Here is a 14,982-nt window from a genome sequence, read left to right as displayed (position 1 = left end):
CTGTTTTTACAGACCAAGAAAATAGAGATAATTTGGAAAGAAAAAGAAATGTCCACATTATGCATAACACACAAACCAAAAATGCAGCGAACCTTAGTACAAAAAAACGAGGCACGGACTGCATCGTGGGTTACTTGTACCATCCAGTTCCTACCATACAATTACCTGTTTATGCTTGAGCATTTAAATTGGATTAACAATCAAAACTATAAGTGTATATTGATACAAGGCCCTTATTCACTTAAAAGCGCTGAAGTTATAGACTGCATACACGGTTGGATTGGGATACGCATTAGTTGTTAATTTCTGCCCTGAGTAGCACGTCTTGGCCCTGCAAAAGAGCAAGCAATAATTAGTCTTTCAAATGAACATGTCAGGACTGTCGACAGACAGGCCCTTCCCCCTGCCCTACACTCGTGCACACACACACTTACCCATCACTCATCAGACAAAAAAAAAATGCACTTGGCATAGATGTGCATGTACACACACAGACACAGCACAAGGACGTACACACACGCACACTTCATGATGTAGTGTGGGAGAGATCCATCACCAGCCCAGCAGGCAGACAGGCTCCATACGGTAGCGCTGTTCTAAGCTGGTCCTCGCTGTATGTCTGCCATGTATCAACACACACACACACGAGCGTATGTGAACACCAACGCTCGCAAATACACACACGCATGCAAATGCAACCACGCACACACCCAGTCAATCCCTCGCATTAATTCTCTGAAAATCTGATACAGCTCTTGGTATTGACCAGTCATTTTTAGGAGGGACAAAGCGAATCATTGGTGTGATGAACTAAAGGCAGAGATGAATGCAAAGCCACAATGAAAGAGGCAAATAACAATAATGATGAGGCAAACAAAAGTTAACAAAAAATCCAGAGTTGGTTTGACGTCAAACCAGCTATATGAGAAGCTAATAGCTTCATTTGGCCATGCGAACAGAGTAACTCCTCTGAACCATCGTGGCTCTTCAGGTAATGCCCCTTGGTGAATGTTTATACTTTTTGTGTGGTCACCTCACAGCACGCTAGGGGGACTACCAACACAAAAGGGGTTGGACCAGCTGCTCCAGTACCACAATAACCACATGACGAGCCTGAAGGCGGTCGAAAGCCACCTGCTCCGGCCTGACCCCAACATCCAGAGAGTTTTTTTCAGTACACAGAGGCACGTGTTGGATGTCAACCATATATTCTGAAAAAACGGAAAGCTGACGTCCCCAGTCAAAGGTACAATTGTTGGCAAGGGGTGCCTCTCCACTCAGATGATAAATACTTGGGACAGAGCTGTCCATTGTAGCCTTTGTGCATAAACTGATGAGGGCTGCTCGGATGAGAGACAAAACGCCTTCCAAGACGACCAGAACACAGTGACGATCGATTCAGCGCCCTGAGAATACAAAGGTATTGCACTTTCTTTCATTTTCGCGGAGCTTCCCGTTGAAAAGACCAGTGGCTGTCAGGCACCAACGGGCTGTCTGTTGCGAGGGCAAATAGGGTGGTTCGAGTTGGGCATGACAACTGAGCAGCATTAGCCAAAGCTATTTGAGCAGCATCAAAAGCCTCTGATTTCGTAAAGGCACCAGTGACCTCTTCTGTAGCAAAGAAAGTACGCATGGTGAGCTATGGGAACTTGGTTGATTTTGATATTTTGGCTCCTCCATGGCAAGAGGACTTGCACACAAAAGGTAAGAAGCAAGAGATAAGATTGGAAAGTGTAAGATGATGCCGCTTGGCCACAGGAAAAAAACAAAAGGAGAGTTTTGGTTGTGGAATAAAACAAGAATTTGGTTGTTGTGAGGTCTAAAGAATGTCATACTAATATTGTAAGCTGTTGAGGAGATGAGCTGATTCAAATCACATCCCAAAATAAAGTACTTTTTTCATCATTTTATCCACCATGTCAAATAAATTGCAATGCTAATTTGGAAAAGGTACAAATGTGATAAGCATACGGCAGATCCAAGTTAAAAATAAACATAGATGGGCAAACATAAGGGAAATATTTCAACACGAGAGGATTCGTTAAGTTTCCGACATAATTTCGACATAATTAAGTCTAGTCAAATTTTGTAAAATGATTTTTTTTTTTTTTTACCCCAAACATTTGCATACCTGCGGTGTCCATTTTAAGACAAGCGGGACAGGCAGGTCAGCTGAGCATTCAGGAGCCTCTGCCGGGTGCTGTCGATGAGGGAAGATTGGGCGGGTAAGTAACCAAAATTAAAAACAATTCCATATGAACAAATTAAAAAATATTAAAAACATCATATGATATAAAACAAAAATTGGGAATCCAAAAAAGAAATCATGCTTATTGATGAACTCAAGCAACAATATGCCCAATGTTTATTGTAACAAAATTGGATTGGACATTTCTATTAGGGGCAGATTTGAAGTGGACAATAACTCAATAACGTAATATATTCGACTTAACATACGTTTTGAATCAGTATTAATACATTTTCTCTCCATTTTGACCATCTACCCGTAACTTTGCTCATTTACCCTTGCTTTCCCTTCTCTGTCATCCACAATTCCTGTTTCCCTGCACTATTTCCCCCCTTGCTGTGCTTAGTGAGGGATGACCTGGCACTAGATTTGGTGAAAGAAGCTGGAAGGCAGGAAGAACTGGAAGGGATTTTTACAGTTCCAGAAAGAAGAGTGTCAATGGCCAGGTGGGCAGCTGGGCACAGAGTGAGCTCACAGCATTCTCTCTTGTCCCAGGTGGACGTCAGCTGGGCTTAGCTAAGCATCGCCTCACCGCGGTAAAGTCAAACAAATATCGTAAATCACAGCTGCCTGTATTCTTAATAAGTGCCATAAAAAAGCATGACCATGTATTAAACGTGAAGAAATATATTTGAAGTAAGCATTAACCTACTAAATTTTAGTAAACTACTTTTTTTTTTGCATCCAGCTAAAAAAAAAAAAAACTGAGAAAAAGTCTGACAAATTGTAATTTGGCAAAACTGAAGCAAAAAACGCGAGGCATGGTGTGTGAAGTGTCCCTTGTTCCAAGATTTTTAGATAAAGTGGCTAATAGTAGGAGAATTACATTCAAGTTTTCTTCATTTGGCTTTTAGTATAAGAGGTAACAGCGGGTCATGTCCAAGATTCCTTTCAGCCATTGACAGTAGTTTGGTTGTAGCTGTCCAAGTACATATACATAGTCTTAAAAGCAGCAAGTGGTGACAAGCCAATGTAGATAAGAGTAAGTGTACTTGCTTTCTCTGTTCATGGAGGATCATTTTCTATCATGCTGAGGTCGGTGTGGAGATGTTTTATCTGTTCTACATCTCAGTCACAGCGGGTTATCAAGTCTGCACACCCTCTCCAGTTTGCCCCAGATTTGAGGGCCCAGATGTAAATCGCTGATTTGCTATCAGCAAATTGAATGGCCCATATGTGTTAAATGAAGTCAGACCTGGATCTGGATTGGCTGAATACCAACATCAAGATGGACCACGTTTCCATGTGATAATGAATCATTTTTATCGTGAAGATGACCTTGTCATCAATGCCGACTGCGTGTTTTCAGACATTAAAGAAACACGCTTACCTTTGACTTGAGGTTAATGGTAAGAATGTGCTGCCGTCCAGAGGAGTCCTCCGCCTTGATCCTCAACATTTGAAACCGTGTGTCTATGAAAAGTAGCCTGCAAATCGAAAAACACAAAAAAACAATATGTTATGATTATTAATGCCTACCGAATGCAACATATGGACACTGTCGCTGTTTTAGCTTTAACGCAACACTCTTAATCCCGGTACAATAGAGTGCACGTGACATGTCGAAATCAAACAAATCTACATACAAACACATTTGCTTTGGTTTCCTCATTTAAAGGGACCAATGTATGGAAAACATATTTTCATTGATTGTAACGGATGCACGAGTTGGATTTCTGGAGTTGTAAGTGTAACATGACACAGCCAAGTCATTTTTTTTAAGACATGCCTATTTCTTCAATGATGGCTCTGAGCAAGCCGTTGCGAAAATTGTGACATAGCAATGCGGCTAATTTTCATCGTGCTATAATTATTGTTGTATTGCACTGGAGCGGGGAGCTCTCTAATCTCGTTGCACACTGAGTACAACGACAATAAAGCGCATTCTGATTCTGATTCCATCCTGAGCCATGCACATGACTTGTCAGTTTGGCTCTGTGAAGATTTGTAACATTTAAGTGATGGTGGAGCTACACTGACTGAAACATGATGGCAAAACCAAAAGCTCAACTAAGTTGAATAACCTTAACATCAAATAGCTTTTCAGTCGAAAAGCCACCCTACTTTCTGGTGATCACGCGGCACGGGGTACATGGAAGCAACATTTCCCCAGGCGGATGGAAACATTGCATGAATCCCCATTTGACGTCAGATTGCTTAGCTATACTTCTGCTGCGATCCATGCGCGGGAATTGTTCGGAATGGTATAGAAAGTGCACAACTGGATAGATCAGAGCAATCGACTTGGCCATACCTCATCAAATTAATGCAAATTATTTTAGCCTTACAGTTATACAGTAAGTCTTTGTGAGTACTGTGGAATCCCATAAGGAAGCTTCTGTCAGCCACCAAGAAGTCCAGGATAAATTTCAGGGCACTAATTCATCCATCTTCTGTACCGCTTCTCCTCACTAGGGGGACACCCTGAACTGGTTGCCAGCCAATTGCAGGGCACAGAGAGACGAACAACTATCTGCACTCACACTCATACCTAGGGGCAATTTAGAGTGTTCAATCGGCCTGCCATGCATGTTTTTGGAATGTGGGAGGAAACCGGAGTACCCGGAGGAAACCCACACAAGCACGGGGAGAACATGCAAACTCCACACAGGATGGCCGGAGCCGGGATCGAACCCACGCCCGATGCTGTCTCTCACTGTGAGGCCATCGTGCTAACCAGTCGGCCTCTGTGCCGTCGGCACTAATTCAGGTACTTCCAAAAGGTGTATCAAAACAATCGCCAGCTAAAGTCATCACAACTCAGCCAGCAAACATAAACAGCTAGCATGGCACGATAGCTAGCAACATGTTTTGGGCAACAAGAGAATAAAACTATATGTGTGTGTGTAAGGGAATTTAGACAGTAATTGGTTAAAAATAAAATAATAATTCGAAAAGTAACGTTTGGTTATGTTTCTCAAAATTATTTGTGCAGGTTATTCTTCACAAAAATAAATGATCATTAATTGGGATTAACTGCAGAATAGATTGCAGTTTAGGCTCATGACATTTTCCAACATTGACCATTTGTACATCTTTATAAAGCATTGACAAAAGAGAAAAAAAATAAACCAATAGACTAATAAAATCACACATCTCTGGATGATTTTACGAGTCGGAACATGGTTGCAAACTATGCTCGGTCTATAAATTAGACTCCTCCTTCTTGAGCTGATTACGACGTGCTGAGGCGGAGGACACTGCACTGATCTGTCCCCATCACGCACCAACACTACACTCAGATTTACTGCCCTGCTGCTGCTGCAGCACACTCTGAAGAAGTGAGAGCTGCCCCCCCCCCCTTCCAGTGCCGTTTACAGTCAACTGAAACTTTGAGACAAAAGACTGATCTAAGACAAAGGACTCATCTAGATTTACAGTACCTTACAACGCGTGTTGAGCTTGACCTGGCTGTATATCTGCCGAGGATTTATGAAGTGTATTAGAGAGGAGTGATGGGAGCAGTGTCCCCGGGGATGACACGCACACACACACTCTCAGTGAAGTGATGGAATGATGGCAGAGGATGTCCGCAGCAAGTCGCTCCTAAATGTGAGCATTCAATCGCGCGCTTGCAATCAAACACAAGTGAAGGGCATCTACGTTGAAATCTACACACACAAATGCGCAATGTAATAATGAGGCCAATTTGCTTCTATTTCCCCACCTCTTATCCCCAGTCGCTCTATATCTATTGTATCTCTATATTTATCTTCAAACGCGGAATCTTTTTTTGTAATTCACACACATCCTTGCCTTCACAGCGCTTTGATACTGATAGCAGTGCAAGATGCTAAAAGTAGATAAATATAATCTAGCAGCAAAGACAGCTATTGCATCATGATATCTTAATATCCTCGAGTACTCATACACAAATAGGATAGAGCAATAAAAAAAATATACAGTTTACAACTATAAATACACAAATCTGTCAAGCAAGACCATTTAATACATCTGTCCAAGTGAACAGTGACAAGGATCCAAAGAAAAGAGCAGACACTTTGTAGAATGCAATCATTGCATGATTGTGGCACAATGAAATGAAAAATATAATCCAGTGACATCACACTTAAGTCATGGCACCAGCAGAAGCCCCATTATATCCTTTGTGACTTTTGACATATCAACAGACAGCACAGAATACCATAACAGCAACACGATTAATTAGAGAGTTAAACAATTTTGCAGGCTCAAATAGATAAAATAAAATGTATTTCACATATCAGAAATCGCATACACACACACAGATAAATTATAAAAAATAAAATGAAATTGTTTCCTCGCCCACTTAGGCGGCATCTCCTTCAAGCTCTGGTCCTCTAACAGAGACCTGGGAGCTGCGCAGAATCTTAACTGTTCCCAGTATTGCACTTTTCTGCATTATCAGGCTTTTGAAGATCTTGTTGCTGACCTGTTCATTTGAATCAGGTGTGTGTGTGTTGCAGCAGGGAGATGGAAAACATGCAGGATAGGTGCCCTCCAGGAAGGGAGTTAGTGACCCTTGGTCTAGAATGTATTCCCTGCGTACACTGTACTTACTGTATAGACCCGATGTTGGGTGACACAAATTTTGGCACTGTATCATTTTCTTCTGCATTGAACAAATGTGATGAAACATTGTCTGCATGTCCACAAATGCCTCAAAATTACATGTGATTTGCTTTCAACACTTCTTGGCCAATCTAAGTTGAGTTATCCCGCCATGCGTGCCATAAACATGAACACACTGCATGAAAATCTTCAAATTGAAAACAAGGTGACAAATCTAAAACATCAAAACAGAGATGCGGAAAGCACATTTTTCTTCCTGATAAAAGCCTAAAACAGACTTGATCACATGAAAATGGCTTCACAGAGAATGTTAGAAATGAGTCACATAGCAAAACTTCGCCAGCAGGCCACTTTTATGATAGTGAGTTGTTCTTGGATGCCCAGGGGAACATGGCTAAGATAAACATCAGAAAGAGTAATGCTAACGAATTAAGAGCTTTAGTTAGTTGGAGCGAGTGTGCACGGAAGCTCATAGCTAAATGAGTTACTAGCTAGCAGCAGTAACAAACGCACCTTGCCATTATTTCACAATTCCTGACGACCTACTCAATATTTCAAGACACAGATGTTCAGTTAAACCAAATGGCTACGATAACTAAACAGAAATGACATGCGCACACCAAACGCAGACATTCCTGATGATGTCCTCGGTTCAGTCTGTACGTTTAAAAGCCTGCAGCCACATGCTCCCACGGCGTTTTTTAAACATCCGGTTTCCTCTTGGAGTTAAGAAAATTTTTAACCGCTTTCCACTTCGATTTGCATGCAGAAGCTAGGCATGTTGAAATTTCCTTTTTTTAAATTACTCCCAAAACTATAAAAATGCCCAAAAAAAAAAAATCCCAGCCCAAAACACTACGGTTGTTTTGCACCAATTCAAAATGCGCACGCAAGCACCATTTGAAAACATGGAACAGAAATGGGTCAAGATCAACAAATAGACCCATAGATAAAACTTTCCTCATAACACAACAACCTGAAAACAGTCAAATTCACCACACAAACCTCAGAAAGTTCATTATAATTTTTACCATGGATACCCTTCAGTATTTTGGATAATAACCATCACAAACAGAAAATAAACTAAATTAGCCAATTGGAATCTAATACTAAGATTTAAGCATACAAAATGGGTGCTTATCTAGCATCTAGCCGTCGTCAAACACAGAGCCAATGCTGGACAGTTAAATAGGGAAAAGTATTTGGTGTAGCAGCACACAACTAAGTTTCTCAAGACAGGAAACATTAAGAGTAAAGGCATTAAAAAAAACGGGGTCGATCAGTCATGTTTTGGGGCCACGTGCTTCCAACCGACCTACTTGACCTCATGTTTTATTAATTCACACATGGTATGACATATTTGACCAATTAGGATGTCCACACTCTCAAAATGCACTAATGGAGAGACAGATCCAAAGTAATAGAGACGAGAGAGAGAGAGAGCGTACAAGTCATTTACCTGCTCCAATCAGCAGACAGAATTACATCTAAAAACCCCTAGTGGCTATTAACACAGCCTGTCCCAATTAAGACACTAAGCGACTCTCAAGTGCTTTGGAGATTGAAGCCCACTGTGTATAATGCCTCATAACATACCGCCACATTGGAAATGATGTTGGTCCCATTTCCAGCATATCTTCCCTCCTTCTATTAAAACCTGAGAGTCTTCAATTAGAGCTATTTGCATTTTACTAATATCATAATTGTAACTGTGGTCATTAAGAGCAAAGTGGAAAATGAGTAGAGTAGCCAAGGCTTAATCCAGGCAAGAGAAGAAGCGATACCTCCATTCTGCTTCTGAGGAGAGAATAGGTATTTACTGGGCCTGTCACAACATATGTACTGACAGTTATTTAATGTGACCAGGACTTAACCATAACTCAATAACTAAAAATAAGGAAGTCAGTAAGAGCTATTTGTTAGTGTGGAGTTATGTTGTTGCAGATCAGCCAATCAGAAAATGCTACACGGAGAGCACAGCAGTGGATGTTACTCTCATTAAAAACACCTTGACACAGTTACAAATAATCATACCTCTGGGGAGCATCTTGTGACACCTTATTTTTGTTTCAATAGAAATTTCCTAAATAGTCATTTGGATGAAAAGAGAAATTATGAAACCAATATATTTGTTGCTCTTGAAGTCCCACCAGCTTTTCTCCGGGAAATTATTTCAAATGTTTTCACACACCGTAAAGAGAGAAAAGGAAATACTATCAAGTTATAGCAATTCAATTATGCAGAAATTACAAAACTATTTAGAAGTTATTGCAGGCTTTATTGAACTATAACATAAACCTTCAGGATTGGATTTGACATTTCTTTTGAACAGAGTACAATCAGAATTTGTCGGCTTGCTTTTTTTTATTTGATTATTAAGCTATGGTCGAGTGGAAGAACAGGATACCTCTAATGCTGCGGTCAGACTGAATGCGAGCTGAGCATTTCTGGCTACACGTTTCCATAAAACAGTCAATGCAGTTTGTGCTGTGATATTTGATTGAAACCCAGGCGATGTGTTTGCTCATTCGCCCATTTTTGGTGGAAGCGGTGCAACTCAATTGGTGCTGGAAATGTACTTAATAGTACAGTAAAAAAACACCGCATGTTGAAATAAAAACAATGAGGGACAATATCATTGCAGTCCAAAACACGTAAGAAGCAACATGTTCGGTCTGGCCGCGGCATTAAAGTGATTCATTCTTGGTATTAACTGAAAGTTCTCCGCTTTTGGACAAACACTTCATGTTGCTCTTGCTGCTTTTTCGGCCTCCTTGTTTCTTATGTTGTACATTGGTACTAGGGGCTGAGTGATATGGCCGAAAATTAATTTCATGGTATAAAATTAATCACTTTGCAAGTTTCTGAATGGGTCATATGGCTCCTTAGTAATGATAAATTGACAATAAATCAAGGCTTCAAAAAAAAATCATTGACGAGAGTAAAAGTAACTTTTTAATTTCGAGGAACATTTTTTTAACGGTTAATGCGAGAGACCTGATGCAAGGGTTTCATTCCAAAAAGGATATTGCAATCGAACAGGTCATTTAAAATGATGTAGCTTTTGAATATTTTAGAATTTGAGTGTCCTCCTGAAAATTCTATTGAATGATCAAATATTCGGTTAAAATATATTTTTGCTTGATTAACAGCAATTGTGAAAACAAACGAGAAAGTATCACTTTTTATTTTTATTTTATTTATTTTTTTTTTTTTTAATTTTACTTAATAACAAACGCAAGTTAGTTTCCTTTTTGATTTGATCAACAGCTCCTATTACTTAAATTGACATAGCATAGCAGCAAACAATTTTCTTGTCTAGAAATATGTTCAGAGGGGCTATTTCAAACACTAATATACATTTTTGTTTAAAGTTAGCATTCCCTGTATCAAAAACATCCACCATGAATTTAAAAAGGCTTCAACAGCCTTTATGAAACTTCATTTGAGGAGCAAGCATTTTAGCAACAAAGGGTTCCCGTCGGCCATATTAGCAATTGAGGTGGCTCACGTTATCTTTTCTTTGTGCAGTGTAATGGAGGGGCTCTTAGCTTTTTGACCTCAGCGCCCAACTTCTATTGTCCAAAGCCACCCGGGGCCAATTCAAATGTTTAATTTTAATTTAATTCTAATTCAGTATAGGCCGAGTCATTAAAATCCCTCAAGGGGAAATTCAAGTCACACTCTGCTGTATATTTGTGTTGTAGACAAATATAATTGAGAACCAGATCACACACGTGCAGGCAAACGGGAGGGAGAGATGCCAGTGTGAAAGGGGCAAACAGTGCTACACCCGTTAAGTTGGAGGTTGGTGCCTTGCTCAAGGGCACATCGACAGAAGTCAAGAAGCATCTCTCCAAACACTAGTTAACATTTTAACATCTGTGCTGCAGCATAAGTGGTTTGATTGAGTTCAATAAACAAATCCACTTGCAGTTAAACAAGCCACAACAGTAACTAACATGTTGTAATGTAATCGTGATAATGAGATTAATCATATGTTTCGTATATTAGTGATAGACCGATTATCCGTCAGGCCGATTATCGGGGCCGATATTTGGCATTTTGCAGATTATCGGCATCTGCCTTCTTTTTTTTTTTTTTTTTTAACTTTCAAGGCAGATAATTAAAAGATGGTTTATTTTGGCTCGCTGCAGCACACTTCTCTCTCTCTCACTCTGCTATACTGGTGGCCCTGCCTGCAGAAGCAGATTGACCCCCCCCACCCCCCATAGCACCATCTGATTGGTTCTTTGTGCAGTGGGTAGCAGTCAATCAGCAGTAAGCTGCCTGTTTGCTTTTTCATCTCGAGTCGCACGCACTACAGGAGGAAACAGAATTTGCAGAAATTTTAATAAATGTCAGTCTACTACAACTCACAACAAATGGAAAACTATTTTCCGAAATAAATCTTAAAGGGATGTTTATTTTCATTGAACTATAAGAAATGCAGCTGACTCTGGGAGCTTCTTGCAGTTTTTGTTTGACTTTTAAAACTAAGTTGTCATTTTTCTAAGATCTAAAAAAGCTTTAAGATGTTGTAAATCACTAAAGTTGTTTAAAAAACATGTGCTTAAAGGCATTTAAACCAAGTCAGGTTTTGAAGTTTTTAGATTCCAAAATATTTGACACCATTTGACCCCTTTTTTCAACAAATGAATATTGGCTTTAAATTATTACGTTATCGGCCTCCATAACTACTAATAATCGGGATCGGCCCTGAAAAAAGCATATTGGTCTATCACTATTGTATATGCATTATAAATGTATTAATCATACTCTATATACATGCACATACAACAAAGGTGGTTGTTTACAATTCATGGAACAAACCAAGCTGCTCCAAGAACCATGAAGTCACAAGTCATACTTATTTACAAAATTAAACATTATATACAAATAATAAAGTTATAAAATTAAATGAATACACGAAATAAAATCTAAATAAAGTGAAATTAAAATATTTTATCTACCTTAAAATTGCAAAATAATTTGCAAAGTTGCTTCTGCAATCTTCATTTTAGCCTGGCTTCTCTTGTTTTCTCCTTGAGTGGCCCTTTATTCATAATCCAATTTTTTCACAGTTTTATGCACAACATTTGTCAAAATGAGTCTGTGCCATGGTTTAGAATTGACATTTGTGTGGTTTGTCGTTTGCGTTCAAGAGCCTTTGAAAGGGAAAAGGTGCAAAAACGAGCGGATTTGAACTTGACGCCGATATGACAAACGATTGTGACTTATTTTAAGTACGTCCCCACTTTGCGGTTCTTACACGTCCACACTACTGAGGAAAAACGACTGACAGCAACATTCACAGCATCTAAAACCTTGCATCAGCTGCCAATCTCAAAGGCATTGAGGAATAAACTGATTCAATTTATCTTTGGACAAACTCCAAAGCATTTCAGATCCAGAAATATGCTGTGCTCAGCACATTTCGTGGAGGATGGCTTCGTCAAGTCAACCGATTTCAATACATTTCCAGGTTCTAAGCGACACAGCCACAGATAAACACATTGTCTCTGTCCCCTGTGGCGACAGTGAGGTCACGCAGCGTCACCATGGCGATGAACTCCTGTGTGGAGTTTGCATGTTCTCCCAGGTGCCTGCGTGGGTTTCCTCTGGGGACTCCGGGTTCGTCCCACGTTCCAAAAACATGCATGGCAGGTTGATTGGACACTCTAAATTGCCCCTGGGTATGAGTGTGAGCGCGTATGGTTGTTCGTCTCTGTGTGCCCTGCAATTGGCTGGCAACCAGTTCAGGGTGTCCCCCGCCTAATGCCCAACGACAGCTGGGATAGGCTTCAGCACGCCCCGCGACCCTTGTGTGGACAAGTGGTACAGATAATGGATGGATGAATTATCATGCAAGCCAGATACAAATAAAAACAAACTTATGACATGAAACTTTCCATTCTATAAGCTTTGCCATTAGCCTTGGATGTGCATTTTCTAAATGTCATTCCTAAAGAGGAAACATGCAACCCCCATTGCATGGGCTAACCACCAGTGGGAGGGGCCAAAGAGGTCTCATGTAAAGTGAGTTGGGTAGTGGCCGAAGTACCACGGATACGATCCCCAGCTACAGAACCTGCCACTACAGATGTGAAATGTTACCTCACTGGTGGGTAAGAAGCCAAGCTGGTTCGTCAAGATTCACTTTAATGGCCTCAGTAATGTCTCTCTGCTTTTTGCAAATGATGTGGTTCTGTTGGCTTCATCAACTGGTTTGCAGTTGAGTGTAAAGCGGTTGGAATGAGAATCTGCGGCTCAAAATATGAGTCCATGGTCCTAAATTGAAAAAGGCTGGAGTCCCCTCAGAGCTCTATAACCATGCAGGTTGGAAACAACCCAACCTCAAATAAATGAAAGACAATGTTGGATAATAATGATTATAGCAATAGCAATAATAACATATATATGCAATATATTTTAAAAACACACTTATTTTAAAATGAAGTCATTCTAAACCAAGAAAGGTGGATAATATCAGCGATCCACCAATCTAAACGTGCTTGTTAAAGTCAAGCTTCCCTTTAACAATCATGTTTAGTTTCTACCTTTATGTAGATTTTACAGTCAATATAATGTTGCCCTTTTTTTGCCATGAGCTTTATTTCAACAGGGCTCACTCACTTGTCCCACCCAAGTGTTTCCATTTCCAAGATGAGTTGGGAGTAGTACTGTGGAGGCGGAATAGAGTAGGACATAGGATGGTTTTTTAGGCACACTTCCTGCAAGAACAGAGACAACAACGACAGATTACGATACACATTAAAACACTTCTACTTACTGCATCACTAAGCCTCTAAAAAAAAATATATATATTAAAAAAAATAATAAATGATGCCAAACAAGGCCAGGGCCAGCAAGTATATGAACAATGCACATACCATTACACTAGTCATTAATTTAATAAAATACTGTATAATGTTCGTGTACGTCTGCGCCTCCAAATTGATGTCATCAATAGTGTGAGATCCCCTAGAACTTTTTTCATAAAACAACAATGTCAACAAAGCACTGATATCCAATACATCATTCTTTGCTTACCAAGACAGTCTTCAGTTCCAGAATGAAACTGACAAGATCAGTCGACTGATGCAGCCTCTGCAAGAGAGGCAAGAGACATCCTTGAATGGCAAGATAATAAAGTGACACTATTTTTTTTCCTCAAGCCAGGCATTCAAATCAAACACATGTTTGTGATTAATGGGGGCTGCCACCTCCTTTAATAATTAATGATAGCTTAAAGGCTGCGAAAATAATGAACTTTGCAGCCCGAGGTGAAATATCAATCTCATGCAAATAACCCTGAGGGACCACATAACAAATAGGGACATTTTCCAGGCGGTGTTAATTAAACAGTGAAAAATATTTTTCTCTGCTTCTGAGTGAAGTGTGCCTGATGGGTGCGCGGGAACAATGCCAGGTATGACACAGTCAACACAAAAGATGTGAAATGACTCAGACAAAAACAAATCAATCACAGATTTTTGTCAGTAGAGTATCACTGCAGTGCAGTTATTCCTAACCACTGTGCAGTAGTGTGCCACTAGAGATATTTAGGTGTGCTGTGGGAAATTATCCAACATCACTTGATTGGTGCTCTAAAAACCCTGTTATTCAACAGCAAATAATGCATCTTTGTTTACCTATCTATGCCATTGACGTTTAGTGACAGGAAAAACAATTAAGCTATATGGCAGAATTCTTAACCTGTTGTCATTAATAGAAAGATTTCACACTAAGTAAATTTGTGAGTGCACTGAGATGAGACCATCCTTATTTCGGCGTATGCTTTTTATGTGAAATTTTTGGTTGGTGGTTTTCCTGTGAGTTTTCAAATGTAAAATATGTGCCTTAGCCCAATACAGGTTGGGAAGCACTGCAGAAGAGTAAGCATATTACCTGCTTTACAATGTGTTCATACCCAAGTAGCAGGTGTTTTAACTGCCAACAGCAATGCAACCTATAGAAACAGGATACATATTTATAGCTACAGCTAAGGATGAAAAACACAATCGTCAATATTTGGGGCTGGATGTGAGCCGGGTACACACATTAGGATTTTTTTAATCTTAAAATATTTTTTCATCTTTGACAGACCCCACACAAAAAATGGGGATTTAACAGTTTTGGTCGTATTGTGTGTGGGGTGCTCAGACATTCTCAACACAGCT

At 39.9% G+C, this 14,982-nt stretch overlaps 1 protein-coding gene across 3 annotated transcripts in view; it reads right to left on the bottom strand.

Moving 5' to 3' along the window:
• fancl (FA complementation group L) overlaps nt 1-14,982 on the bottom strand; it is a 29,714-nt gene that overhangs the window by 12,511 nt on the left and 2,221 nt on the right. For 2 of the 3 annotated variants that reach the window (XM_088304746.1, XM_088304748.1), the window contains 5 exons: nt 14,711-14,771; nt 13,853-13,909; nt 13,436-13,533; nt 3,579-3,675; nt 2,132-2,200 (listed from right to left, as the gene is read on the bottom strand). In XM_088304746.1, the coding sequence (XP_088160872.1) occupies nt 2,132-2,200; nt 3,579-3,675; nt 13,436-13,533; nt 13,853-13,909; nt 14,711-14,771 (382 nt within the window). The remainder of the gene's footprint in view (nt 1-2,131; nt 2,201-3,578; nt 3,676-13,435; nt 13,534-13,852; nt 13,910-14,710; nt 14,772-14,982) is intronic. The other variant, XM_088304747.1, reaches the window with a different exon arrangement.

Source organism: Idiotropiscis lumnitzeri, chromosome 9 (assembly GCF_059441095.1).
Source record: "Idiotropiscis lumnitzeri isolate Australia: NSW breed Sydney's pygmy pipehorse chromosome 9, RoL_Ilum_1.0, whole genome shotgun sequence".
Lineage (NCBI taxonomy): Eukaryota > Metazoa > Chordata > Actinopteri > Syngnathiformes > Syngnathidae > Idiotropiscis > Idiotropiscis lumnitzeri.
Note: the sequence above shows the minus strand (reverse complement) of the source record. Positions and strands in the feature narration are given on the sequence as shown.